The sequence below is a fragment of the Homarus americanus genome, unplaced genomic scaffold, assembly GCF_018991925.1.
Source record: "Homarus americanus isolate GMGI-L3 unplaced genomic scaffold, GMGI_Hamer_2.0 scaffold36188, whole genome shotgun sequence".
NCBI classification, from domain to species: domain Eukaryota; kingdom Metazoa; phylum Arthropoda; class Malacostraca; order Decapoda; family Nephropidae; genus Homarus; species Homarus americanus.
Genome location: NW_024718183.1, coordinates 4407911 through 4434553, shown reverse-complemented (window position 1 = coordinate 4434553; position 26643 = coordinate 4407911). Strand labels below are relative to the sequence as shown.

General features: G+C 37.9%; 1 protein-coding gene across 5 annotated transcripts in view; it reads left to right on the top strand.

Annotated features, from left to right (window-relative positions):
• The window catches only part of LOC121859270 (ninein-like), a 76865-nt gene extending 51144 nt beyond the window's left edge, over window positions 1-25721 (top strand). The window contains exons 8-30 of one of the 5 annotated variants that reach the window (XM_042356034.1): window positions 352-492; window positions 959-1133; window positions 1477-1593; window positions 2106-2269; window positions 2605-2798; window positions 3080-3225; window positions 3633-3719; window positions 4154-4306; window positions 7473-7577; window positions 8690-8857; window positions 9065-9189; window positions 9869-9995; window positions 10181-10306; window positions 11443-11709; window positions 11884-11985; window positions 12457-12690; window positions 18212-18286; window positions 19654-19780; window positions 20149-20231; window positions 20456-20545; window positions 22414-22546; window positions 24867-24967; window positions 25311-25721. In XM_042356034.1, coding sequence (XP_042211968.1) covers window positions 352-492; window positions 959-1133; window positions 1477-1593; window positions 2106-2269; window positions 2605-2798; window positions 3080-3225; window positions 3633-3719; window positions 4154-4306; window positions 7473-7577; window positions 8690-8857; window positions 9065-9189; window positions 9869-9995; window positions 10181-10306; window positions 11443-11709; window positions 11884-11985; window positions 12457-12690; window positions 18212-18286; window positions 19654-19780; window positions 20149-20231; window positions 20456-20545; window positions 22414-22546; window positions 24867-24967; window positions 25311-25472 — 3202 coding nt within the window. In that variant the 3' untranslated portion in view covers window positions 25473-25721. The remainder of the gene's footprint in view (window positions 1-351; window positions 493-958; window positions 1134-1476; window positions 1594-2105; window positions 2270-2604; window positions 2799-3079; window positions 3226-3632; window positions 3720-4153; window positions 4307-7472; window positions 7578-8689; window positions 8858-9064; window positions 9190-9868; window positions 9996-10180; window positions 10307-11442; window positions 11710-11883; window positions 11986-12456; window positions 12691-18211; window positions 18287-19653; window positions 19781-20148; window positions 20232-20455; window positions 20546-22413; window positions 22547-24866; window positions 24968-25310) is intronic. The other 4 variants (XM_042356035.1, XM_042356038.1, XM_042356037.1 and 1 more) reach the window with 4 other exon arrangements.
• The last annotated feature ends 922 nt before the right edge of the window (window positions 25722-26643 follow it).

Genomic DNA, 26643 nt, shown 5'->3' with positions numbered 1-26643 from the left:
GGAATTAAATCACAGTTGGTTGTATGGGAGTATTATAATGTTGCCTTACAGTATAAAAGAGAGTTTAGAAAATTAATACTTATGTTAGTGATCAGGGTACAGTATTGTGTATGACTTAGATTATTAATGGAAGTCCAGGATTATGTATGGATGTAATGTTTAATTCATAATTGATTTGTTCATGAATGTGTTGTTGTTGTTCATTAATTTTGTCCTTGGTAATTAGAATAATGTTGAATTATAATTTTAGTGATGATTTAATTACAGTATGCAATTATGAAACTGTTGACACATCATTAAAAAAAATCAGTGTTAAGACTTTCACTGTTAAATCTTGAACACAATTGGCAGGCTCTCTCTGGACTCTGCTCGTGGTGAGAGGAACAAGCTCAGGTTTGATCTGAACGAAGCCAATCAGAGGCTGGCCTTGTTGGCTCAGGAGCTGGACGAACACAATGCTCACATGGAGGCATCATCTCAGTACCAGATACAGTAAGTACAGTACAGTACAGTTCACCTCCACCCAGTATTAGTCTTGTGGAACTTGGGAATTAGTTTTGTGGGCGTTATCTTGTGTAGAAATGAAGCTTTTATTCTGTATTCCACTTCATAAGGAACTACTTTTGTCCCTTTCCCTGAGTGACTCTTCTTTTTATGTATATTTGCAGGTTCTATACTCAAGGATTTAAACTTACCTTAACCCTTTGACAGTGATGATTAAACTCTTTGATGACAATGATATAACCCTTTGAGATTATGGTTTAACCCGTTGCTGATGATGATTTAACCTTTTAAGGACGATTATTTAACCCTTCAGGACTATGGGTTAAGTAGATTGTTTACCCTCACGCTTTGAAACACACTCTTACCTCAAAGTCTAGAAGTTTTTCAAAGAGTTTTTTTAGTAAGAGACAGTGTGTGGCAGAACAAATCTTGAAATCGTGTGAGTCAATTACAGGGAGTTGGAGAGACAATACCGGGATCAGCTGCGAGAGTTACAAGAGGCGGTGACCCACGAGAGGGACTCGGCCCGGGAACAGGTGTCTGCCGTGACGAGAGAGATGCAGACACACAACAGTCAGCTGCTACAAGAAGAATCCAAGTTGAAGACTAAGTTGTCCTCACTCTACGCTGTAAGTCAACATATAAAGTCACTAATGATCTAATGAACTAAAACCTAAAAATACGACTCGTGATAACATAGACTCGCGCAACAATTATACATTTAGATTTTGGGGTTTTTCTTGTTATATAGATATTAATTAAATGTGAAGAATAAAGAGCAATGTTAACTGCAGTATTAACAAACTTAGGCAGATGTGGTAATATTTTTTTCAGATTTATATTTTTTTTAACTCTCTTATCCCCCTTCCATGCCTCAGGTCTCTCTACATATCCACAACAAAATGGCGTTCTAAAGATACTGTTTAATTTGTGTTAATACAGTTTTTATATTGTTGTTTTCTGTCACTGTAGGATGTGAAACGTTTGGAAGTTGAAAACTTGGAGCTGAGTGAGAAGATGAGGGAGGCAGAACGACAGCTGTCTCAGATGGAGAAGCAGGTGGCGGACATGCAGACACTCAAGAACAAGGTAACTGTTAGAGGCAAACCTGGTACATTGGTTGAGCCTGGGTTAAGGATTTGTACTTAATATTTTGCAATTACTGGGAGATATGAGACTGAATCTAATTGGTTCACATGAACAACATAACATCAATGCCCAGATTATCAAAGAATTTACAACAGATAATTAGATGAGTGAGTGATAATATACATGAAAGAGGACTCTTAAGATTAGATGGCTTCTGGGACACTGACACTCAACTATTTTATTCAGCTAAATAATGGTCAAGTTAACCATTTATACAGTAGGGTCAGCACAGTGTTTCAGGTTTTAAAGAACATTTTAGTCTTTTGAAAGAATGAATACTGGAAATTATGTTTGGAAAATTAATATACAATACTGTATTTGGAAGTTAAAAATCTAGTTATAGTTATACCTGTTTCATACATAACCAACAACATGGACCCCCCCCCCCCTTCCCCAGTATTTTGGATTTATTGAGTACTGTAATGAGTCATGAATCCCAAATGTCCCACCAGGTGGCAGAGTATGAGTCCATGAGTCCAAGAGAGGAAGAATACCGCAGGCTGCTGGAACGCCTCGAGCACGTCACAGCAGAGAACCAACACCTCCGAGACAACAACGATGAACTGCTCTCTCAGATAGACTCCTTCCCTATTCGTCAGATCACTATGAGAAGCAGGTACAGAAGCTTTTGATGTTGTTATATCTTTTGTTTAATAATTCAGTTTCATGTAGGTATTTTGTATTTAACTTGGATTGTTTAGTTTATGGTCTTAATTAAGTTTACTAAATGAATGAAAAACAGACAAGAATGAGAATTAAATGGCCAAAGTAATATCCCATAATTACTACTACATCTGAGGGCCAGTCTAGCCAAGGAATCTATCACCTCCTTGAAGTTTGTGTGATGTTCAGTGAGATGGCCACCAAGCGGAGTATAATACAAGCTATGATGTGAATATTTGTCACCTGAGGAAGAACCAATACTAATAGAGGTGTGTAAACCTTTTACAGTGACAAGGACAACAGCTTGGATGGTTCTTGTCTCGGGGATTATGTGGACCAGCCAATGGGTCTTCTGGCACCAGTGAAGCGTCGAGGGTCAAACAGTGGCTCGGGCGATGACAGTTGTGAGGAAGAGAGTCCACGAGGCAGTAAAGTACGGCGCTGCAGCAAGGGGGTCAATGTTCACTATGTTGATGTTGGATGTAAGTTAAGTTGTGTTGTGTTTTGTTGCTTGAATACTGTACCCGTACATATAACAGACCTCTCTCTCTCTCTCTCTCTCCATATAGTCCGTTAGATGTAAGTTTCACATCTAACAGACCCTCGATATAACGGACTGTCTTCTCTATATAGTCCATTAAATAGAGGTTTCACTGCATTATGTATATATTAGTACTGTATTGTGTATCTTTATTCAATATATCTTATCATTATGTAGACAACAGGAAGACCATCTGCTTTAACATTAAACATTTACTTTCAGCATATGATGAATCCTTCTTCGACTCCAGCATGAGCAGCCTCCTCAAGAGCTCACCAGCCCCATCCACTCAGCCTCTCAACTCTTCCCAGCCAACTTCCCTTGATGAATTGGCAATCAAGGTTCCTCGGAGAAGTTCTAGTGACAGTGTAAGTACTGTACCATTTTTTTCAGTTACCCAAAGTTTTGCAATATCTACCTGTAGCTACCAACTGGTCACTAATTTGTATTTATTTTTTTTGTTGAGAACTGTACCTACAACTTTCTTTGATAGACTTTTTTCAACTTCTTGGCGATTATTGTAGAAAAACTTGTACATTTCCTTTTTTAAGGCTACAATTTATATAGTTTCAGAGTTATGGGTGTATCATGTGCATCTTGGTGGAGCTGTTGTATTAGTAGTATTTGAAAGTGTGTGTGTGTGTGTAAGAAGTGTTATGAGCAGATGTCAGAGGTGAGAGAGGGCTGGTATGTTTGCTCTACGTTAGTTTACCATTGGTTGTTGTTTATTTGCACTTGACAAATACCTCTGAAGCTGTGTTGTGCTTTGTTTCAGGATGCCGGTGAAACTAATGCTATAAAAGAAACATTTGGTATGGGCATTAAGAGTGCCTCACAGCTAGTGAACAAGGAGCTGAAGCAGGTAAGGCACTATCAGTTATTACTTTCGAATATAAATTTGGGAAAAAATACAGAGGTCCTTGTTAATGTGTATTGAGATAGTTTGTTCTTGTAGGATCATGGGTAATGATTATGTACCACTACTCTGTGTTGTCAGTGAGTTGTTTCACACTGGATGAGTCGAGGGAAGTATCAGGTGAGGCTCGGGGGTGTAGTAGACAACCTTGGTAACTTATGAGAATTATTAAATCACTTACTTTCTATAGCTACTGTAAACTGTCTCATTAAACTATTATTAATTATTGTTCAAAAATAAAAGAACCAGATGATTAGTAGTTTTAATGAATCATATCAATTGGCAGATGGTGGGAAGTGATTCTACAGTACTAATGGATAATATCTTCCTCATCACCATTATGTTTGATAGAATGACAATTTAAGTTGTATTTTCTTCAGGTCTTCAAGCAAGTTCGAGCAAGTGTAAAAGAAGAATATAAAAACGACCTGGGTGAGGATTCAGATTCTCAGAGACAGGATGAGAGAGTTAAGAACAAGAGTGATGGAGGCAGTGAGCAGTTAGATACTCCACGTACAAAAAAATCCAGAGAGGTGAGTGAGAAGAGTTTTGAGTACTGTACTGTACCAGCGTCTGTATGCGTGGGCGTGTAAAGTGATTCGTGTCGTTGTTTACGTTTATTATGAGTTAAACTGAAAGTGTCTGAGTTCATAAATATTGTACCGTATAATACTTTCTGTTTCTTACTCCCAAGTTGTAAACCTTAATAGCCAAAGAAATTCCCTAATTCTGATTTTAGTGTAGCATAGAACATATTTTTCTTTTGCATACAACATGACAACTCCTCCTTTATCAGAAACTAATCCCATAGTTTTAACACATTGTTAGTTATCGTATTTTTTCAGTACAATTTTGAATTAGACTAACGAAGGTATTCATCCTTATACTGTATTATTATTTTTATTCTTTATTCATTATCTCCATTGTGGTACAGGGTACAGTAATTGATGTCCAGTGATGAATGTTGAGGAGGAGTCTTTCTCATGGTACTAAATGTATATACAGTAAGTCCTCGCCTAACGTTGTGGTTCCGTTCCTGAAAACTGTGACGTTAACGGAAACAACGTTAACGGAATCAATTTTCCCCATAAGAAATTGATAGGGAGTTACGTTCCCCGGGCCTCCCTTTGCCCCATGAAATACATTACATATACAGAAATTCATTGGCATTTTTATAGAAAATAGCATATAAATAAATAAACTAAATTGTTTGGTATTGTACTCACTGATGGACGGAGATGGTGGAGCGAGTGTGTAGTGGAGCGGAGGGGGAGGGTGGTGAGTCGCTGAGACCCGGCGGGTGGCTCCTCCTCCCGCTCTGACTGGGGTTCCGCAGTCAGTAGCCTTGAGCAGTTGTTCCATGGTACGCCGTAAATAATACGCCTTGGTCCATAGGCTGCATCAGTGCTGTCGTGTTGGGAGGCAGGAATACAACTCGAACAGTGTCATGTAAATCATCGAGACTGGGAGGATGCGCTGGAGCACTGTCAACGACAAGAAGAATTTTGAAATCCAGGTTATCCTTGGCACAATAATCCTTCAGTGCAGGGACGGCATACACATTTAACCACTAGCTAAATATGGCGCTGGTTATCCATGCCTTCTTATTTGCCTTGTAGATGACAGGAAGGTGATCCTTAGAGTAGCCTTTCAGGGCCCGTGGGTTGGCAGCACGAGAAATTAACATAGGCTTCAGCTTGAGGTTGCCAGCAGCATTCGTGCCAAACAGCAGCATCATGCTGTGTTTTGCCGCCTTAAAACCTGGCGCTCTGTTTTCTTCCTTGGAGATATAGGTTCTTTCGGGCATCCTCTTCCAAAAGAAACTAGTTTCATCCACATTGAAGACTTGCTTCGCTGAGTAGCCTCCTTCCTCTATAACGTTTTTGAACTCCGGTGGGAATATTTCGGCAGAAACCATATCTGAACTGGCAGCTTCACCAGCCATCTTAATATTATGGAAGTTATAACGATGCTTAAAACGTTGAAACAATCCTTGGCTGGCCATAAAGATCTCATCCTTCAATTCTTCACCCTCTAGTGCCTTTAAGTCGTCAAACAAGGATTTTGCTTTATGCTGGATAACCATAAGGCTCACAGGGGCATCGTGTTGATTTGTTGATTCTGGTCCTCCATCCACATAGCCAGCATCTTTTCAATCACGGAACTTCGAGCACATCTTGTCTTTCTTGCACTCAGAGAAGTACCTCTTTCAGCACTAGCCTTAATCTTGTCCGTGCTGGTCTGGATAGTACGCACTGTTGTGGGGGATAGACCTAGGGCAGCAGCAATATCCACCGCACGATCACCTTTCTCAAACCGGTTTAAAACCTCCATTTTCGTAGCAAGCCAATGGTCTTATGTTGCTTCTTCACAACACTAGTATCAGTAGCACTTGATGGGCGCTTGGAGGCCATTTCGAATGGTTAGAGTACAGTATTAAGAGCAAAAACACTAAAACATGCACGAATTCTGTAGAAGCCTAACAAAGACTGGGGACGTTTGGGGATGCTGTGACGCTCCACGAGTGAGAGCGTAGCGCGCCAAGCTGATAGAGGGTGATGCGCCATACAAAGTAGTCCGTGACGACGTTATACTGAATTGGCGGGACATTATCCGAATCATGGGTATCTAAAGAATGGCGACATAACGAAACAATGTTATCGGGGGCATCGTTAAACAAGGACTTACTGTACAGTGTTGTTCTTTTAAGGAGTCTTTCTCATGATACTAAGTGTATGTCTTGTTCCATCTGTTTTGGGTATAAATGAGAAGTATGGTGGGCAAGACCTGGTAACTCAGCAGCTTGTGGGGTGGGAGTTGTTTCTGCTACAAAAGGGTCAAGAAACACTACAGATAATAAACCAAGTATGATGTGTTGTGTTATGAGTTTGTGTTTGGGCCTATTGCTGTGATGGTTCTAATTTTTTTTGCTTGGTTTTTCTCGGATACTTTATTTGTTTTATTTTTGTTCAAGGTTTTGTGTTTGGTTTTATTCTGGAGATTTTATTATTTTGTTTTCCATGTAAGGTTTAATTTGGTTTTATCACTGAGATCTTATTTGTTTTGTTTTTGTGTAATACAGTAATTTGCTTTAATTTCATCATAAAGCTTCATGAAATTGTTTCAAGATTCTGTTAAAATTTTACACTGGTTTTGTCCTTTCTTAAGTTTGTCTATTAAATACGCTTATGTTTAAGGAGTTGCAATTATTTTATTTTTTTCCTGGGGTATTTTTTTGGTTCATTTATGGTTTTGCTTTTTTTATACACGAGGAATTTATTTGTTTAATCTTTTTGGTTTATATAACAAAGGTATTTAAACTATCAATCCAACCAGGAGCAAACTCGTAGCAATGGTTTTAAATTAGACAAATTTAGAATTGGGCGCGAGATAGGTCAACATTGGTTTGGATATAGAGTAGTGGATGAGTGGAACAAGTTACCAAACATCATCATTAACTTGAATATGCTGGATAGCTTCAAATATAGGTTGGATGGATATATGAGCAATAGGGGTTGGGTGTAAACGGGACTGTCCAATATGGGCCAATAGGCCCGCTGTAGTTTCCTCCATTCTTATTTTCTTGTGCGTGTGTTTGTGTGTGGTTTCTCTAAAAGAAGTTTCAAGAATGGCTGAAATACATAACTGAATTTTGAAATTGTGGTGTAATGAGGAATCTTCATCGTCTGCGTCTTTCAGGAGTTGGAGAAGGAACTAGTGCGGTTACGTGAGGAGAGGAACAGACTGGCCAAGGAGTTAGCAGCACAGAAACAGGAATTTTCACACCAGCTAGAGAAGAAGGAGGTACAATACAGTCATTTTTTTTAAGTTGTGTGGTTAAAACTTCTACACTTTATCTCTTAAGTTTAGGATATAAGGAAGTAGGTACAGTGAAACCTCGATATAGCAGACTTCTCTCTCCATATAATCCGTGAGATGGGGTTTTTTCATCTAATGAGCCCTCGATATAACGAACTTTCATCTCTATATAATTCGTTAGATGAAGATTTTATATCTAACGACCCTCAGTATAATGAACTTTCATCTATATAATTTGTTAGATGGAGGTTTTATATGTAACAGGCCCTTGATATAATGAACTTTCATCTCCCTATAGCCCATTAAATCAAGGTTTCACTGTATGGGGTGGATTTATGTGTTATTTTAGCCATTTATTGTCACTTTCTGGTCTTGTCCTGCACCACACTCCCCTACCATATATTCCCCTCACACCTTTCATTGAGGCCTTCCATTTTCTTTGACCAACCCATCCAAAATTTGGGGAAAAAGTGAAGGTGATAGATAGATTGGTAGTTAGATTAGTAGATAAATTGATATATTTATAGATAGATAGATAGATAGATAGATAGGATAATTGGTCTGGATGAAATGATTAACAAACCATGCATTTGGTGATTCAGTGTTGAAAATTTTCCCCAACAAACACTCCTTTGGCCCTACATAATGACCGTCCAGCTGTCTCAACTCCAGCTTTTACCAGTGAATAATATAGTTATGATTTGATTATCTTTAACATTATCCTTAACCCCTTGTGTATGGGGTCGTCTCTGTAGTGAAGGGAGTTAATATCCCGACAATCTCTGTAGTTTCCAATATTTTTACTTCCACGATCCGAAGCGACTCGCTATAATTTGGTACTTCATCGTGCATTGCTTCACACGAGGATGAGAGGAAGTAGCTTGGATTATTTCTTTTAGGTAGTGAGTTCTGTAAGGTGTGGTGGTGGGCAGTAGTAAGGGTCTTATTCAGGTGCACAAGGCCAGAAAACATAGAGATAATAGGATTTAATATTTTTATTTTGCGTAATGTTCTTTAGATGTATTTTTTCTTCCGGTTATATTATTGTAATGTTTTAAATGATGTTTCTGCCATTGTATTCACATTTTTCTTGATAGTTTGAGTGTGAAGCAGCTTTAGAGCAGTGTTCTGGTGCCAAGGAGCAGCTAGAGAAGACAACAACCCAGCTCAGTCAGTCTCCCCCTGAAACTTGTCATATAAGCTTCCTTGTCTCGTCCACCCCCGTCAAGTCGTCCCAATCAGCACCTGCCAGCCTCAAGGATAAGGTTTGCCTCTTGTTAGTTGTACAGTTGAGTGAGAATTTACACAACAACAAGGATCACAACTAGACATTTTTATACAACCAATTCTTTTTATTATTATTGTTCATCATGCAAGATGCTGTTGATGTTAAATTTAAGTATACACTGTACTGTATATGTTATTATGTTTGAACGTTATATGTCCCTCACATAATATGTCTCACTGAACAGTGTTTGAGATGCGGTGACACACAGGGTCAATTAACCGTGGCACTGGAGGAGCTGGAGATGGCTCTATGCAGGGAGGAGCAGGAGCGATTACAGCGCATCAGTGTGGAAACTATCCTCGCTAACAGGTACAGTACAGTATACATATATTATCAAGGAGCAAATATACTGTAATGGTTTTGAAACTGTCCTTAGTTATTGGTATTGTATCAAAAGACTTCCACTGTATTTTACTTGGTGGATTCCTTAATGGAAATATTATACAAAAATTATTTCATTAGTAGACAACAATCTTACTAGAGAAAAAGATTGAACTATTCCCCAAATACTTGAAGTGTACGTATGTGTGGAGAGGTTGTGTGGATATTCTTCATTGTATCTCCTCAATAACTATGAGTACATTACAACCTCAGTACAGTATTATACACACCCTGAGGACAGAAAAACATGCAGAATTCTGATTATGTGAAATATCCTTTGGCTAAGGTATGAAATGTGTGAATGTGTAAAATGTCCTACACAAAGCAGAGATGGACAGTACAGTAATTACCTATATGGCAGCTCTTGGGCTCCCACTCACCACACCAATGGTTCTCTTCAAAACTAATAGTATTTTAGTTTTTGTTGAATCCAATCCTTACCAGTTTCAAATATTTGGGAAATTTTATAATTTTAAACAAAACTGATTGGGAATACCTGTACAATACTGTATTTGTTTAATTAGGCAGTTTTAAGTCCTGTATTTGTTGAATTTTTCACTTGTTAGTTAATTTACCTCTGCTTTTACACCTTGTATGTCATCTGTAGGCATGATGTAGACAGCCCTGCCGAGTCCGGAGGTGCTGACTCCTCTACCGCATATCCAGGGTCTACGTCAGATCTGTCTTCTGTTGCTAAACCAGTAATCCTTCGGCCCCTGGGTACTGCAGGAGAGGTAAGGGTCGCTTTATTTTGTTTAACAGGATAACCAAAGGGCATGATGCATAATCATCAGTGTTTTGCCCTGTTGGTACGTACAGGATGCCTCTCTTAATATAAACAGGACTGTCGACGGACATGATGCATAATAATAATCACGCATCAGTGTTTTGCCCTGACAGTATATACGCCTTCCTTCAGGGCAGAGTACGTGTGCTAGAAGAGCAGTACCGGGGTCTGGAGGGGGAGTTGGCTAGAGTAAGGGTTGAAGTGCTCAAGATGGTTGAAGAAAGGGGCCAGTTGGGTCTGAGGACAAACCTTGAGAAGGTAGAAAATTTACTTTTGCTGCACCGCCAGTACGATCCTAATACATTCTAACCATTATTAATGTATGCTTGTGACTGACCACTGTTTGCTTTTATAAGTTAACTTGTCAGTAATTCTGACACTTGTATCTGGCTTACAGTTGTTTACAATTCCATCTCTGTGCAGTATCTCATATACATATAATTAAAATATATAATTACATTATTGTATTAATCAGAGTTTGTTGATGTGTACAGAAAACATCTTTTACAATAGCTAATAAGAAAGATGAATAACAACAAATAAATGGAAAATGTGTATGCGTATTTACTCTTGTTTCCGGCCACTCTGGGTTAAGTAGGAAAAGGTTTCAAAGTGAAGAAAAAGTGTGTACTGTACTTTACCCCAAATTTGTGTTGTCAATCTTCCTTCAATATATTTTCATCTCCTTTCTTTATCCTACATAAGGACAGGTGGCCATTAACCCACACACCTCTGGACAGTATTATATGATAGGAACTGACAAATACAAAGAAGAAAATGTCACTTATGTATAAAATATGTACAGTACTGTACAAGTTTTTAATTTAATTCACCAAATACTGTAGGAAAAGTTGATTACAAAAGTATATTCCCTGAGCATTGTAGACTGACTAAACCTTTGTATCGTAGGAGGAATAAAAGGCAAAAGTAGGATATAGTGTAGTTGGTCACCAGCAGTGTTGGTCGACTCATAGAGTGTGTCAGCGTACTGTAGTAAGTTGTGGACTTTATTTTGTCTTATTAAAGTGTTTCTGAATTATGTATACTGTACTGTATATAAAACCATTGCATTACCTAATAAATTAATAAATTAATAATAGCCTAACCTAGTAATACTTATGTGCATTTAATTGTACTTGATTATTAACACAAACTGTATACAGTATTACATGTTAGAATTTAAGATGTACACTGTACAACATTTTGTGTATTTGTACAAAGTACTGTATATAACCCCTGTATATGAAGTACAGTAATTGTGATATTGAGCCTTCAGTATAACCCATCTTGGCCATTATGATACAATTGTAATTGCTTGATAGTCTGATAATTAATTTAGTAATAATTACAGTAGAGTTGTTGGTGTCATATTATAACAGTATCCTCATCCCTAGCAGAGGCAGACAGACGTTGAGAACATGAAAAAAAACTGCCTCGCCCTAGTGGAAAAAATACAGAAAAAGAGACGCGTTCTGACACCTAGAGTGAAGGAGGATGTCACCGACCAACAAGAATCTGGCACTAACTATGAAGAGGGAGACGCAAGTGAGTCCCAGTGTAGCGAGTCTCTTGAGGCTGCCAGTGTCACCAAGGATGACTCAGACAAACACAAGGTTCCTGAGGAGGACACTAAAGTGAACTTCAAGTATTTGGAAGAGCAGGTGAGTGTTAGACATTGTTGTGGTCTCTCTCTCTCTCTCTCTCTCTCTCTCTCTCTCTCAAAATATTTACTGGGATAAAAAAAAAAATGCCATAAGCCTACACAGATCTCCAGAGGGCTAACTGGAATGAAGAAAAATCTCTGTGAAATATCTTAATCCATGTCATGTTTGCAGGTGTTTGCCCTGGAAGAAGAAATGGCTCAGGAGCGAGACAGCCTGGAGAAGCAGAGAGCCAACTTGCTAGAGAAGAACAGCAAGCTCGAGCAAGACTTAGAGGTGCGGTGATAAGTTTATGTGGGTTAGAAGTATTATTGATATTAATTTGAGAAGCGAACCATTGTACCATAAGTACTTTTTATTGACCTTCTTTAACCTCGTGTGTACAGTGTCTCCCCTGAGTTGAATAAAATCACCTGGCATTTGCTAAATATAATACTAATCTAACCTAACATAATCTAACCAAAGTTAATTGAACCTAATCTAACCAAACATTAATATAACCCGACCCAAACTGACCTAAACAAACCCAGTCTAACCTACCCTATAGCAAACTTGGTCTTTGAGCCTAACATATATACAGGCTTATATTTGGGTGCCATAATATATGTTAAATAGAACAAAGTCACCCATTTTAAATAATTGGTTTAAAATATGTGATAAGTTACATAGAATTTGCATGAATCTTTTTTGAGTTACTGTATATAGAATGCATGAATTTAATTAAACAACATATTTCTGTTGTTGCAGATCCTTCGTATTGAATTTGATAAGAGTGAAGATTACTGGACCCTGAAGCTACAAGAGGAGCAGGACTACTATGAGGAAGAACGACGCTTGTATGACGACAAATTCTCTGCTCTGGAAAAAAAGATCCGGGAATATGAGGACCTGGTGTTGTCTGGTGGCGGAGGAGGACGGGACAACTCGGAGGAATCTGATCGCCTGTCTACCATTGATGAGAGCGCTGTGTGGGAGAAGCAGGTATGTTTCATCCATTAACTAGGATTCACTTATTTTTTTTCAAGAATGAGCTTGATTCTAGTGTACACACACTCCAAAAAGTACAAGTACAGTAAAGCCTCGAATAACGAAGGTAATGTGTCCTCCAATATTGCAGTGTAAGGTGAATCATCGTATTGCGAATCATTAATTACCGTTAAAATAAAGCAATAATAATGAGATGCGTTCCCAAGTGTGACCCTTTCATATCTTTTGTGTGGCTCTTTACCCTCTTTTCCCCCTAAACCAATACAATTACTGTAATGAAAATTGCAAACTATATTCTATAAATAATGTTTCTGAATGCACCTTTTACAATATAAATGAATAATAATATGGTCACACAAGAGGAGATGGGACGCCATTGTTTTCGTTTGTGTTTACAGCCGGGAGTCAGGGACGATAGTTCTACACGAGAAAATAAGTCCCTGGTTGTAACTGTAGTAAAATTAATGCAAAAAAATGAATACAGCCACTCCTCGACTTACGACCTACTCGACTTCCGACCACCCGGATATACGACCGCCTCAGTCGTACCAAAAATTTTTCAAATCACGTATTTTCGAGTCCTGACGTTAGTGATTGCACTGTGTACTGACAAAATTTTCGTTTGTAATTCCCTTTAAAATGGCTAGCAAGCTTAAAAGTGAGAGTTTTGTGGTACTGAGAAGAAAAAAAGACACCCATTTTAGATTTTCTGTGTATTATTTTTGCATTTTCGACTTATGACCAATTCAACTTATGACATGGATTTGGGTCCCTAACCCCGTTGTAAGTCGAGGAGTGACTGTATAACAAGACGGATTTTGCATGAAGAATATTTATATATATATAGGAAGAATATTTAGTAAGAGAGTAAAAGAGAGAAAGACTTTGGTAGCGTGGCCGTGTTAGTTATTTACTCTGTCAATACACTTAACTTATCTTATATGTCAATACACATCTATTACGTTCTTAAGGACGACTTCTCAAACACCGCTTCGTTACAACTGTTTATTAATTACGACAATGACATGGACACATTAATAACACCTTCTATCGAAGTTACTAGGACATTATATTTACGTTACTAGAACATCATATTACGTTACTAGAACATCATATTATGTTACTAGACACTGATTCTTGGACACGAACATGAAATGAATACACTTCCCACGTAAGTAACTCATCCCATGGAAAGCTCTGACAAAAACTCACGTGACCTGGGGAGGGTCTAGCAGGTGGTCCTAGGTTGTCTCTATGGGAGACTGCTTAGCTGGGCACTGGAGGGAAGTCTTGCGTGACTCTCCTCCCGTGAGCGAGACTGGGCTGTGGTGGACCTCCTCCTCCGATCCCTGTGTGTCTCTCTCTCCCCGACTCTGTCTCTCTGACTCCCTCTCGCTGCTCCCCTGAGGGAGGGCTACGAGCGGGACTGGGGACGTAGTTGCTGGCCCTTCTTGGTTACAAGACACACTCTCGTGAGGGAGGACTAGGACGTCCTATATATTGGAAGACCAGCCGTCAGGTTGAGCTGATCGGGGGGGCGGCGAAGGGTCTCCTTACATTTGCCCTCGCTAATGTCGGGTCAGGTCTGGACTGTTTCTGAGATGTAAGCTGTGGTCTGACAACCCATCACTACAACTGTATATATGTTTTAAGTAATGTTATTTAATGTTAATAAATGGAACAATAGAAGTAGCAAACCACTAATGGCAAAGAAAAAAAAAGAGGTGGATTGGGAACGCCAGCATATACGTACGCATTTAAGGATACCGCGTCATTTATCTTTTTAATAATATGTACAAAAGAGTCATTATTGTTTATTACTGAATATGTATTTGATTGAATGAATCTTTATACAGGGATATATGCGAAATGAACAATACAATTCATTAATAATACGTAGATTATTAATACACACAAGAGGATAAGGGACGGCATTGTTGTCAGTGTTTACACCCATAATGTCAGTTATCCACCTGAAACTGAAGAAAATAAGACCCTGGTTGTTGTTGTCGTAAAATTAATGTAAAAAATATGTATGTTTTAATTAATGTTATTTAATGTACAGTAGAAGTAACCACTGATATTAAAGAAAAAAGTGAGACTGATAGTGGAACGCCAATGTGTACGTGCGCACTCGAGGAAACAGCCTTCATAGGGTAAGGACGTGTGTAGTCGGCGCTGCCCGCTAACGTGGCCGTGGTCTCTTGACCATGGATGCAGCTGCCAGCCCGGTCTGTCGGGCCCTCCCCTTCCCAATCTCCTCCTTCCCATCTGGATTTATCAACATCCTCACACCAACAGTACCGTGCAAAGATTGACGATCAACCCACAAGTGATATACAAAAGTAGCAATTTTACCTCGAAGGAAAAGCACAAAAACACAGCAATACTAAATGTGGCTGGATCTGACCTAACCTGACCTGACCTCACGGCTTCACCTGACCTAACCTGAAGGATGGAGCACACCTGCATTGCCCCAAGCTACTGTCCTGTCCACGTGGCCACACACCTGCCCAACCGCATCCAGCCCATACGAGCACGAACTGATTGCTACAAGAACAGCCCAGTCCCAACCATTGTAAAAATTATCAACACCTAATTATTATATATCTTATTTGTATCACTTATATTACATGTACATCAATTGTAAATCAAGAGACCCATTCCCCGATTATGTAATTGTATATTTTCAGCCTTCCGGCTGCCATGCTCTTTCAATAAACTGTTAATTATTATTATTATTATTATTATTATTATTATCATTTATCTTAAGAATATGTACAAAAGATCATTATTGTTTATGACTGAATATGTATTTGATTGAATTAATGTTTATATATGTGAAATGAACAATGCAATTCATTAATAATACGTAGAATTTTAAAACACACACGAGGAGACAAGACGGCATTGTTTTCGTGAGTGACGACGGTTCTACATAAGAAACTGAAGAAAATAAGACCCTGGTTGTAGCTGTAGTGAACTTAATTTAAAAAAAAAAGTTGAATATCTGTGTGTATGTTTTAACCCTTAGGCCCTGGGTGACGTTCCAGAACGTCCGCCTATTTTCCCGCCAATTTTTATTTATTTATTTATTTTTGTTTTGTATTATTTTTGGAAAAGTTTATTTTTTTTCTTCTCGATTTAACTCCGCGGGGGGGTACTGCCAGCAGAACCCCTAACCCGAGGCTTAAGGGATTAAGTAATGTTAATAAATGGAACACTAGAAGTAGCTAATGAGACGATTGGGAACGCCAACGTATGAACAGTAAGTGCGTTCATGTGAAAACATATCGTCATTTCTCTACATATGAATATGAAAGCAACACTTATTTACTGTTCTTATATGTTTTAAATAATATTTACGAATGTAAAACAAAAATTCTAAACACCAATGGTGGTAAAGTCTATAACATAAGGACAGTCAATGAATATTGTGCGAGGTTTTACTCAGATGACAAAGTCATCAGGCTCAACTCTGGCTGAAGCTGTAGCTTTCCATAAAGCTGTTGCTGAAACTGTTACTGTACCTGAAGTTGATGTTGAAGCTGCTTATGATGCCGAACTTGATGGTTTAGGCCTTCGAATAATAAAACTGTCGAAAGAACCTTGCACAGATGCTTTCTTTTCTCATTATACATCTTTATGTAGAGGTCATTTGCATTTATTTAAATTTTAATGCTTTGTTCTGTCAATGGATCCACTTCAGAAAATATGTTCATTGCTTGCTACATATAATATCCACAGACCTCTCACCTTTTTCATATCAATTTAACACATCTAGTTTCTCGGCTAAGCTTATGCATTTTCTATTAGCTCATGTTGAATAGGGATGCAAAAATGCTGTAAGAAACCTGAGAAAATTTTTCTCCTGTTCCTGTCTAGATGCATGAAAACAAAGGGACCCCCAAGCTCCGACTGTTGTTTACTGGCATTACCACTCATTAGCCAGGCAGCTTCTTTGTGCAAGGCGCTCTTAATTTTTTTTACAGTAATTTTATTTTTTTATAATAGATATCGGGATTTACTTATTATTTATATGAGAATGTAATTTTATTATATTTTGGTTGTAAATACGAATGAAATAAGGACGTAAATTGAATTGGGTTCTTAATTAACTAGGGCCTTAAATGTGAAAAGTTGTTGGTCGAACCGTTGTTATCGGAGGCTTTACTGTACTGTATCTTTATGATTTTGTGTTTGACAATGTGACTCAGCAGACAAAGGATTTTGACAACCCTACCGAGACAACAGGAGTTGCAGTGTTCATTTGGAAATTCATCAGACCCTCTGTAAAGATACTTTTTGGAGTGTGTGTGTGTGTGTGTGTGTGTGTGTGTACATCCTGGTTACGGAAATTTATCCTTTCGGAATTTGGTTAATTTTAAAATATGTTAAACATAAAACAGCCATATATAACAAAGAAATTAACCAAAATTGTATAATTTATTTTGTGTGGATTCTGGGTGGTTGCTATAAGGTGGTTGGAGGGCGGCTCACCTACCCAGAACAAAACAATGGCACTGCTCAGTTAAAATTCTTTCCCCAGCTTGTGTTAAGTACTATTTGTCTTTATGGAATTTTGGTTTATTGATTAAAATTTCAAAAGAAAAATTTACGATATTGAACAAAAAGTTTTACCGAAATTATAAAATTTATTTCGTGTGGATTCTTTTTGGAATTCAGTATTTTAATTGGGTATCTATGTAGGTCATTCTGTTCACATTTCATAGACAAAAGAATGAAAGTAAGTTTTTGAGTACAGTTGGTCCTCATATTACGCGGTCCCGCATTCCGCGTTTCACCGTTAACGCGGTGCCTTGCCAGAACCTAACATTTTCACATTCGATAGGAGCCCATGACAGCGGCAAGCTGGCGCCATTGGATCAAACCTCCGCCATCCGCCATGTTTGTAAAGGCGAAAATGAGAATTAAAATAGATCATCAAACATGACCAGTCTTCACCCGCCACCACTACAGCCCCAAGTCAGTGATAGTGATAATTATAGTGAGGATGGACTTATATGAACTTTGGGGGTTTGACAAAAGGCCCTGCAACCTCTGTGGTGATAGTGATACAATTGATACATTAATACAGGTGAGGGCCAATAATCTGCCCTCTGCCTCGGAACCAACCGCCCATCCCTGTGCCCAGCCATCTTTCTACTAATGTAAGTTTAAAAACCTAATAATTGATATTTCTCTTAATTATTAATTGTGTGTGCATGCCATCATAAAGTTAAGATAATATTTTACTACAACATAGTTGTATTGTCAAAAAGTGGGTTTGGGGATCGGCCTGGACTCCATTTCAATTAATCCCATATGTTTATTTGTTCACTTCGCAGCTTCCTCTTTCCATGGACCCTCCGTTACATTAACACGTAATGAGGACCAACTGTACTGTGGACTAATTGTTGAGTTTGAATTGTTTTTTTAGTGTAAACAAAATTGATCATAGATTGATGTAGGTATACACTATATTAACTTTTGTATTATTATTATTGTCTTCAAGGTAACGGAGTTAGAGGAAGAGGTGAGCGTCTTGAGAAAGCAGATTGAAGACCTCAGGGAAGAAAGGTACCATGTGGTAAGTTGACAGCCTTCTTAAATACTGTATATTTGATTAACTTCAGGGGTATCCGCACGTGCATTATCTAGGAGTTTTATTTTCAAAGCTTCCCAGTTGATATACAAGGGGCAAAATATATCCAATGCAAAATTTAATAGCAGCATCTACTATGTGCTAATGAGAATATTGTAAACACTGCTGTACAGTTAAACATTTATTGTACACAAGGGGAGCAGAAAATGAAGTATGTAATGCATCATCATCATCAAGCTCTGGGGGCAACCACCGGAGACCTCATGGTTCCCAGGTTAAACCAGAGAAAATTTACAGCTAGGGGTAGGGACCCTCCCTTGCCAGCTAAGAGAGCACTTTAGAATCATAATTTTAATGTCCAGTTTCCACTTTGAATAAGTGAGTTGGCAATAGCTGATCAATGTTTATTTAGTATTTTTATTTTAGAATAAATACAGTCGACCCTCGTTAAAACAGACTAATGGGAGGGAAGGGTGTCTGTTTTAGCCGATTTAGGGGTTAATATTGCATTATACAGCTATGTGCATGTTTACTTGAGTGCCCCGTCATAGGAGTCCGTTTTCTCTCACTTCAGGACGCCTGAGTCGTCCGTTTTCTCTTCATCTTAGAGTGAACCAGTGACTTTGTTATTCCTTAGTAGTGACAGAATTTGATATTGCAACTGGGGTTGCAATTGTTGAGGCAACTTGGGTATGTCTGATTACAGTTGGAATATTCAAGATCCATTGTGAGTGATGTTTAAAGCTTCAACTGTCTTTATGGTTGGTAAAACTTGTCAAGTCTGTCAGTCTGAGTGGCATGTGTTAGGCCTTGTGTTTGTACAACCGCTAAATATATAATGTTATGGTAATTATCAGAAACACACATAGGCATGACGAGGTTTATTACAAAGTGATGAAAATTATACGATCAATACTGTACAGTGGGTAGTCCACAAAACATGTAGATATGTCTCTTTATTTGAGTGCCCCGTCATAGGTGTCCATTTTCTCTCACTTCAGGACGACTGAATCGTCCGTTTTCTCTTAATCTTAGAGTGCACCAGAGACTTTGTTATTCCTTAGAAGTGACACAGAATTTGAAATTGCAACCCCAATTGCAACTGGGACAATCCCAGAACCAGAAATTTGATACGGACAGTTCAGAGTTCGTCCGATTTATCCGAAATCTGGATTAAAGGGGTCTGAATTAACGAGGGTCGACTGTAAATTTGTTTTATCTTTAAACTTCTCAGATTTGCTTAATAAATATTTTTAGTCAGTTATGCTTTTAAAGAATTAAGGATTGTGTGTCATTCTTCAGAGTTCCTTATGAATTTTAAATATGTTGACTTATGACTGTACTGTGACCAGGAGAGCAGCATGGAGGCGCGAGTGTCAGAGGAGCGTAGGGTGGCTGCCCTGGAGAGTGCCAACCTTCAGGAACAAGTGAACAATCTTTCATCCCAGCTTCATCAGGCTCAGCTACAAGTCACAACTGGTAAAGGAATCATGTTGTGCATATCCAAAATAAATGTATAGATGACCTTCACTTAACCCCTAAATGTTACTGGGATAATGGACATAATACACCAGCTTCCTGTGAATTAAAAACCTGCAGAAAATCTTAGTCTGTGTTTTTTTTTGCTTAATTTACTGAGTGTATAGGTATCCCAGGCAAAGATTTATGTGCCCTGTACTTGCATTAGGGAGTAAAGTACAGTACTGTAGTCATAAGTATTTGGGAAGACTTTGATTGGTAGTCTTAAGTATTTATTGTTGGATGGGTCAATGATACATATTAGGAAGTAGGGTCCATTAAGAGAAGACAATAGAAAAAAGAGGATTAATTATTCATATTATTTTCAGTCTTGGAGGAGTTAGACAAAGTGAGAAGAGACTCTGAGCAGCGCATTCAAGAGTTAGCCAACCAGCAGAGGTTTCACGTGCCTGTAAGTGAGAGCTATTAATCTGGGTAATTTTTCTGTTTTTACCTGCTAAGTTTCATTTGTTTATGTCTCAATGTTGGTATTGTAGCAGTTCCTATAATATACTTGAGTTAACCCCCATAGTCCTAGGAGATGTTGAGCCAATTAATATATCACGGAGTTTGTCAAAGTTTAAATAGAGTCTGGTTTGTGATGCTAGTACAGTATATATATATATGTTTTGCCAGGTGAGAACTCCTTTAATGAATGGTCATGTGACAGAAGCTGAGGAGGGTCCCAGGCCAGGAATCCCGGAGGACGAGAGACCAATTTATCAGGTAGGGTAGGGTAGGTCCGATGGCAAACCTAGTACAGGACAGTAAAATCTCCATCTAACGAACTACAGTCTCTCCTCGACTTACGACAACCCGGACATACGACGGCTATGGTCGTATAAAATATTTTTCACATTACGTATTTTCGAGTCCCGACGTTAGTGATCGCGATGTGTGCTGACAAAATTTTTGTTTGTAATTCCCTTTAAAATGGCTGGCAAGCATAAAAATGAGAGTTCTCGTGGTGCCGAGAAGAAAAAGTGACGCCCATTTTAGAATTTCTATATTTTTTTTCGCCTTTGCGACTTACGACCAAATTGACTGACGACCTGGTAATCGGGACGGAACCCCGTCGTAAGTGGAGGAGAGACTGAATATAGAGGGGGGAAGTCCATTACACCGAGGTTCCATTAGATGCGACACCTCCATCTAACGGACTATAACCATTAGATTGGGGTCCGTTATATGGAGGTTTCGCTGTATGTAATGTTTCTTGGTTTTATTCCCAGCTCGGGGTGGAGGAATGGATTCCCTCCTCGTACAGGGTGAGTGAGGAGTAATGGACACATTTTAAACGTGCATAAAATTCTCCATTATTATCATACTCATACACATTGCACAACATACAGAGGGCCCCCCCAAATTCGCGGGGTTAGGTTCTCAAAATGGCCGCGAATCACCAAATTCGCAAATAACATTTGCGGACCGGGGAGGGGGGGTACATTTTTACTAGATTACAAAGAAATGTATATAAGCTTTATTTGTTTGCCCTTAGGACAATTGGACAATTACAAGTATTTCTTTTACCTATAGTGTTGTATATGTGTGTGTTGTGTGTGTGTGTGTACACATGCAAATAAATAAGAATGGCAAAATCCTCTCACAAATAATTAAAAGCAAATTTATTAAAAATGTGACAGTTTACCCTCAAGTCTGTGCTCTATTACAGTACTTTATTAATAGAGCACGGACTTGAGGGTAGACTGTCACATTTTTAATAAATTTGTTTTTGATTATTTGTAAGAAGATTTTCCAATGATTATTTATGTGTACTGTATGTGTTTTGTGTGTGTGCCTGTCTGTCTACACACACACACATATTTACAATACCGGTAAAGTAAATTACTCTCTCTAGAACGAATGGCTCCCTGTCCCAGCAGCAAAAATGCCGGAAATATTAAAACTACCCACAGACATTCTTGGGTACATCCAGGGTGTCATCCGCGAATAACCAAGAACCGTGAAGTAAAAATCCGTGAACTTGGGGCCTCCCTGTGCATACTAAGCAACAATCAGTATACAAAATACACAACATACATCATACATAATACACAACATATACATCATGCATAAAATTAATGCAAAACATACATGTCGTAAAAAAAACATACACAATGGAGATACATAAATTGTTTAATATTGCTGTGTGAGTCATGTGTCAGTCATGTGTCTCACTCACCCTATACATTAAGCTTTGCATTCTCAGTAATAAAATGGCTATTCTCTTGGCTGCACCTGCTTAAGTATAGATGATTTTCACAGCACCAACATCCTTAAGAGTCACGACCTGCCCAGCCATCCAGCAACATGGTAGGAAAAGGCTTGTAAGAGTAGTCAAATATATTAGCAGTCATTGTTGTGTTGTGCTCATATATGGACTTCAGATTTGAGTTTGGATTTGTGTTCAGTTTTCATGGACTTGGATTTTATTGTTATCCAGATTTGGGAATGGGTTGTGGTGGACTCGATTGCAATGTTGTTAGCATTGTCATAGTTACTGCCACCTGTCAATCAGTTCTTCCCTCGTGAGATAAACCTCGAATGTCCACAGTGAATCTATATGTAATGTATCTTATCTGTCATCTCTACAGGGCTGTGGGAGCCTAGGAGAGGAAACTATTAACGGGTCACTACGATCGCAGCTACGCCAGTGTCAAGGACGACTTCGCTACCTTGAAGCTGCACTGAAACAACACCACACTCACGCTCACCAAATACTGACAGGTACTGATGGAGGTAACCTCAAAGCTAGTTTTAATGCATGTAAGAGGGAACTGGCTACAGTATTAACAAAATATATAAGGAAACTGAAAACTCTTGAAGAAAATATAAATACACATACTGTAATATACTGTACATGTGAGAGAAAGCGGGAGAACGGTTTGTTGATAAACACAACATGGCTACATGTGATACATAAAGCACATATTTACATTAATATTGATAAAAGGTTGGAAAAAATCACCACAGTAACTCAAGTCAAGGTCAAACTCCACCAAATAAAAATTGCAGAAAGGGTTAAGTTTCTGGGTACATGAATTACAACACAGTACAGTACTACAAAGTCAGAACACGTGTGAGAATATGTGATAACAAACAAGTCTATACAGCTCCTGCTTCCTGCCTGTCACTTTGCAATTTGGAGAAATTCAGCAATTTGATAAGTGAAGAAGTTAACATGTGTAAAGGTGTTGTGTATGCATCCATGTCTAAGCCTTGTGTTCCAAACTGTCCAGATAGATTCACCAAAGCAATCCAAGCCCTTAAGAAAAATAAGGATCTACATGTCACTAAAGCAGATAAAGCCAACACAGTAGTGATTTTAAACAAAGATGATTATATTTCTAAAATGAATGATCTTTTATGTGATACTACAACATATTCTAAACTCATAGATAATCCTCTCAACACAGTTAACACCCAGTTCAATAAAAAACTTTTGTCTCTATTGAGAGGCAAAGCTACTCTCATTAAACATCTTACTTCAACGTCCCCTCCACTGCCATGCATGTACGGTTTAATCAAGACCCACGAGCCTAATAACCCAGCAAGACCCATCATTAGCTCAGTTGTGTCAATCTCTTATAAATTATCTAAATGGTTAGTTTCTTTACTAAATCCCCAAGTTGGCAACATTTCTAACTCTAATATTAAGAATAATATGGATCTGGTTGATAAACTCAATAACTTACACATTAAATATGATTTTAAACTGGTCAGTTTTGAGGTAACATCACTCTTTACAAAGGTCCCAGTTGATGATTTACTGAAGTTCCTCATAGATTCCCTGGATAATATTTCATTGCCTGTCTCGAAAGATGACCTCATCAAACTCATCAAACTATGTATTAAGGATTGTAAATTTGAATTCAATGGAGAATATTATGCTAAAAAATTGGGCATGGCAATGGGTAATCCACTCTCACCTGTATTAAGCAACTTGTATATGGAATTCTTTGAAAAGAAACTATTAAGTAATATCTTACCACCTTCAGCAGTCTGGTTTAGGTATGTAGATGATGTATTATGTCTCTGGCCATGTAATGAAGACCTAAAAGCGTTCCTGCCACAACTTAATAACTTAGCCCCCTCGATCAAATTCACTGTGGATTAGAGCATGACTGAAAATTGCCTTTTCTAGACTGTCTGATCCACAGAATAGGTAACACCTTTAAGTTCAGTATTTATAGAAAACCTACTAATGTGTGTTCATACATTCATTATTATTCTGCCCACCACAATAGAGTCAATCAGTCAGTATTTTCAACAATGTTTTTACGTGCTTTGAGAATTTGCAGCCCGGAATTCATTGATGAGGTATATAAATATATCTATAATATTGGCTCAAACCTTAAATACCCTAGATCTTTCATAGACAATTGCCTGAACATTACTAAGAAATCTTTTTATAGAACTGATCCCAAGCCCACCCATGACCATAAGAATCTCCTAGTATTACCATTTCACAAAAATTTCTCTCAAATTCCTTTACAACTAAAAACCTGGAACGTCAATGTGGCTTTAAAAACCCATGCACTGTTAAACAGATGTTAATCAAGAATTCCCCCAATAATACAAATGGCTGCATTTATAAAGTCCCTTGCAAGGAATGTAATATGTTTTACTTAGGCCAAACAGGTAAAGATCTTATAACTAGACTTAAACAACATAAATACAGTGTTAGGACAGGCCAGGAATCCAATGCTCTGTTCGTTATTTGAGGGATAATAAACATTGCATTGACTGGGATAATGCCTCCTAAATATATACCTTTAATTAATATATAGGATATATAATATATATAAATATATATATATATATATATATATATATATATATATATATATATATATATATATATATATATATATATATATATATATATATATATATATATATATATATATATATATATATATATATATATATATATATATATATATATATATATATATATATATATATATATTGTCAGGGTAGAGATTTGTCCCCCAATGAGCTTCCCAAAGTCTAATTGTCCTGTATATCTTGCACTTTTCTTCAGTCACAAGGGAACAACATGCTGCTGAAGTACAGAACCTGGAGAGTATGATGGCAGCCACCCAGCAGATGCTTGGTCAACACATTGCTAAGTACAAGGACCAGGTAAGGAATATGGCTGATTTCATTTATAGAAGGATATTTTATTGGTCATGTTAATCATTATTTGAGTAAACTTTTAGAGACATGAGTAAGACTAAACCAAGTCAGCACACTAGACTTCATAAGACTTGTGAGAAATTTGTTCTTCAAGTGACTTTTCATAATACACTTTACAGTAAAAACCTCCATTTAACGGACATAAATCTGACAGGTACAGTCCGTTATGTGAAGGTTTCACATATAATGGGCTGCACTCTGCTATACTGTATAGTCCATTAAATAGAGGTTTCACTGTATACATAACATTGTAGCTCAGTTAATGATGTATTTAAAATTTCTGTTGCAGTTAAGTAAAGCAAGTCGCAGTGATTCTCTTGTTAAGGAACTGTACCTGGAAAATGCTCAGTTAATGAGAGCTCTGCAGATCACGGAAAGCCGACAAAAGACAGCGGAAGAAGCCGGCCGCAGGATGCAGGTGGCGTCGTTAGGACCACAGACCATTTCATAGAGGAATAAAAAAACAAACATTGCAAGACTATTTAATATTTTTTTATGGATTATTTTTTTTATGACAAGAACAGGTGTTTGAGCCATGAAGCTAACAGAGTGTCATAAGTTGAAGTGTTTTATACTGTACTGTACTTATGGGTGCATTTCATTTCAAGTTTACTTTACCTTTTGTCCTGCTATCTCAAGTTGTATATGATGAATAAGTTTGCTCTTTTTATTACTGTAGGTTATGTATCTAAGCTACTGTGCCGAGTAGCATTTATATATGTAATCACGTGGCAACACTGCATGTGTTATGTGGCAACATTGCCCCGAGGCTGCCATATGGCAAGGCAGTCTCAGTCTGACTTGCGTGTGCCATGCACGGCTCTCAGAGTCAGACTGAGACTGCCTTGCCATATGGCAGCCTCGGGGCAATGTTGCCACATAACTCGTGCAGTGTTGCCACGTGATTACATATATAAGTGCTACTCGGCACAGTAGCTTAGATACATAACCTACAATTACCAAATTATTTTATCAGTGCCTCAGCAAATCCCCGGAAACCTGCCATGTTATTTTTATACAAAGAATTTTGGCATTTCCATCTCTGTCCAAATAGTGCTCGTAAAGATTTCACAAGGAAATATTTTAGTTATCCATTATTTTGTATTGTTTAATGTAACTGTATTTTCCTACTCCAGAAGTCAATATTTTTAAAATGTTTCTTCTTAAAAGAAGAAAATGTGAGTCAACAACCATTCTTGTGAGACTATTAGCCAGGGTTGTAGTTATAATATAAAATCATGGTTTTAACCTGTGTATACATGTTGCTGTATGTGTGTTTTATGTGTGGATGAAGCTGTAGGAGTATTTACTCAACAAATATGGATGAGAGACAGTGTGTGAGTTGTTGTATACAATAAGATTGAAAAATAAAACAGTTCTAGTCAAGTTGCTTGTTCTTCCTGTATTCAACATGAATGCTTTGATCAGATGTAATTAATAGTGAGTGCTGAATGTTCTTATGCAACAGACAATGATGTAACTGGCTTTTAATATGATTTGTACTTGTGTGATTAATTAATCAAATTAATTGTGCCATAATACAAGATGTATTCCTTGTGGCCATTGTTTATGTCTTAGTGACCAACTGCTTCACCTTGTGATCTTCCACAGGCAGCACATAC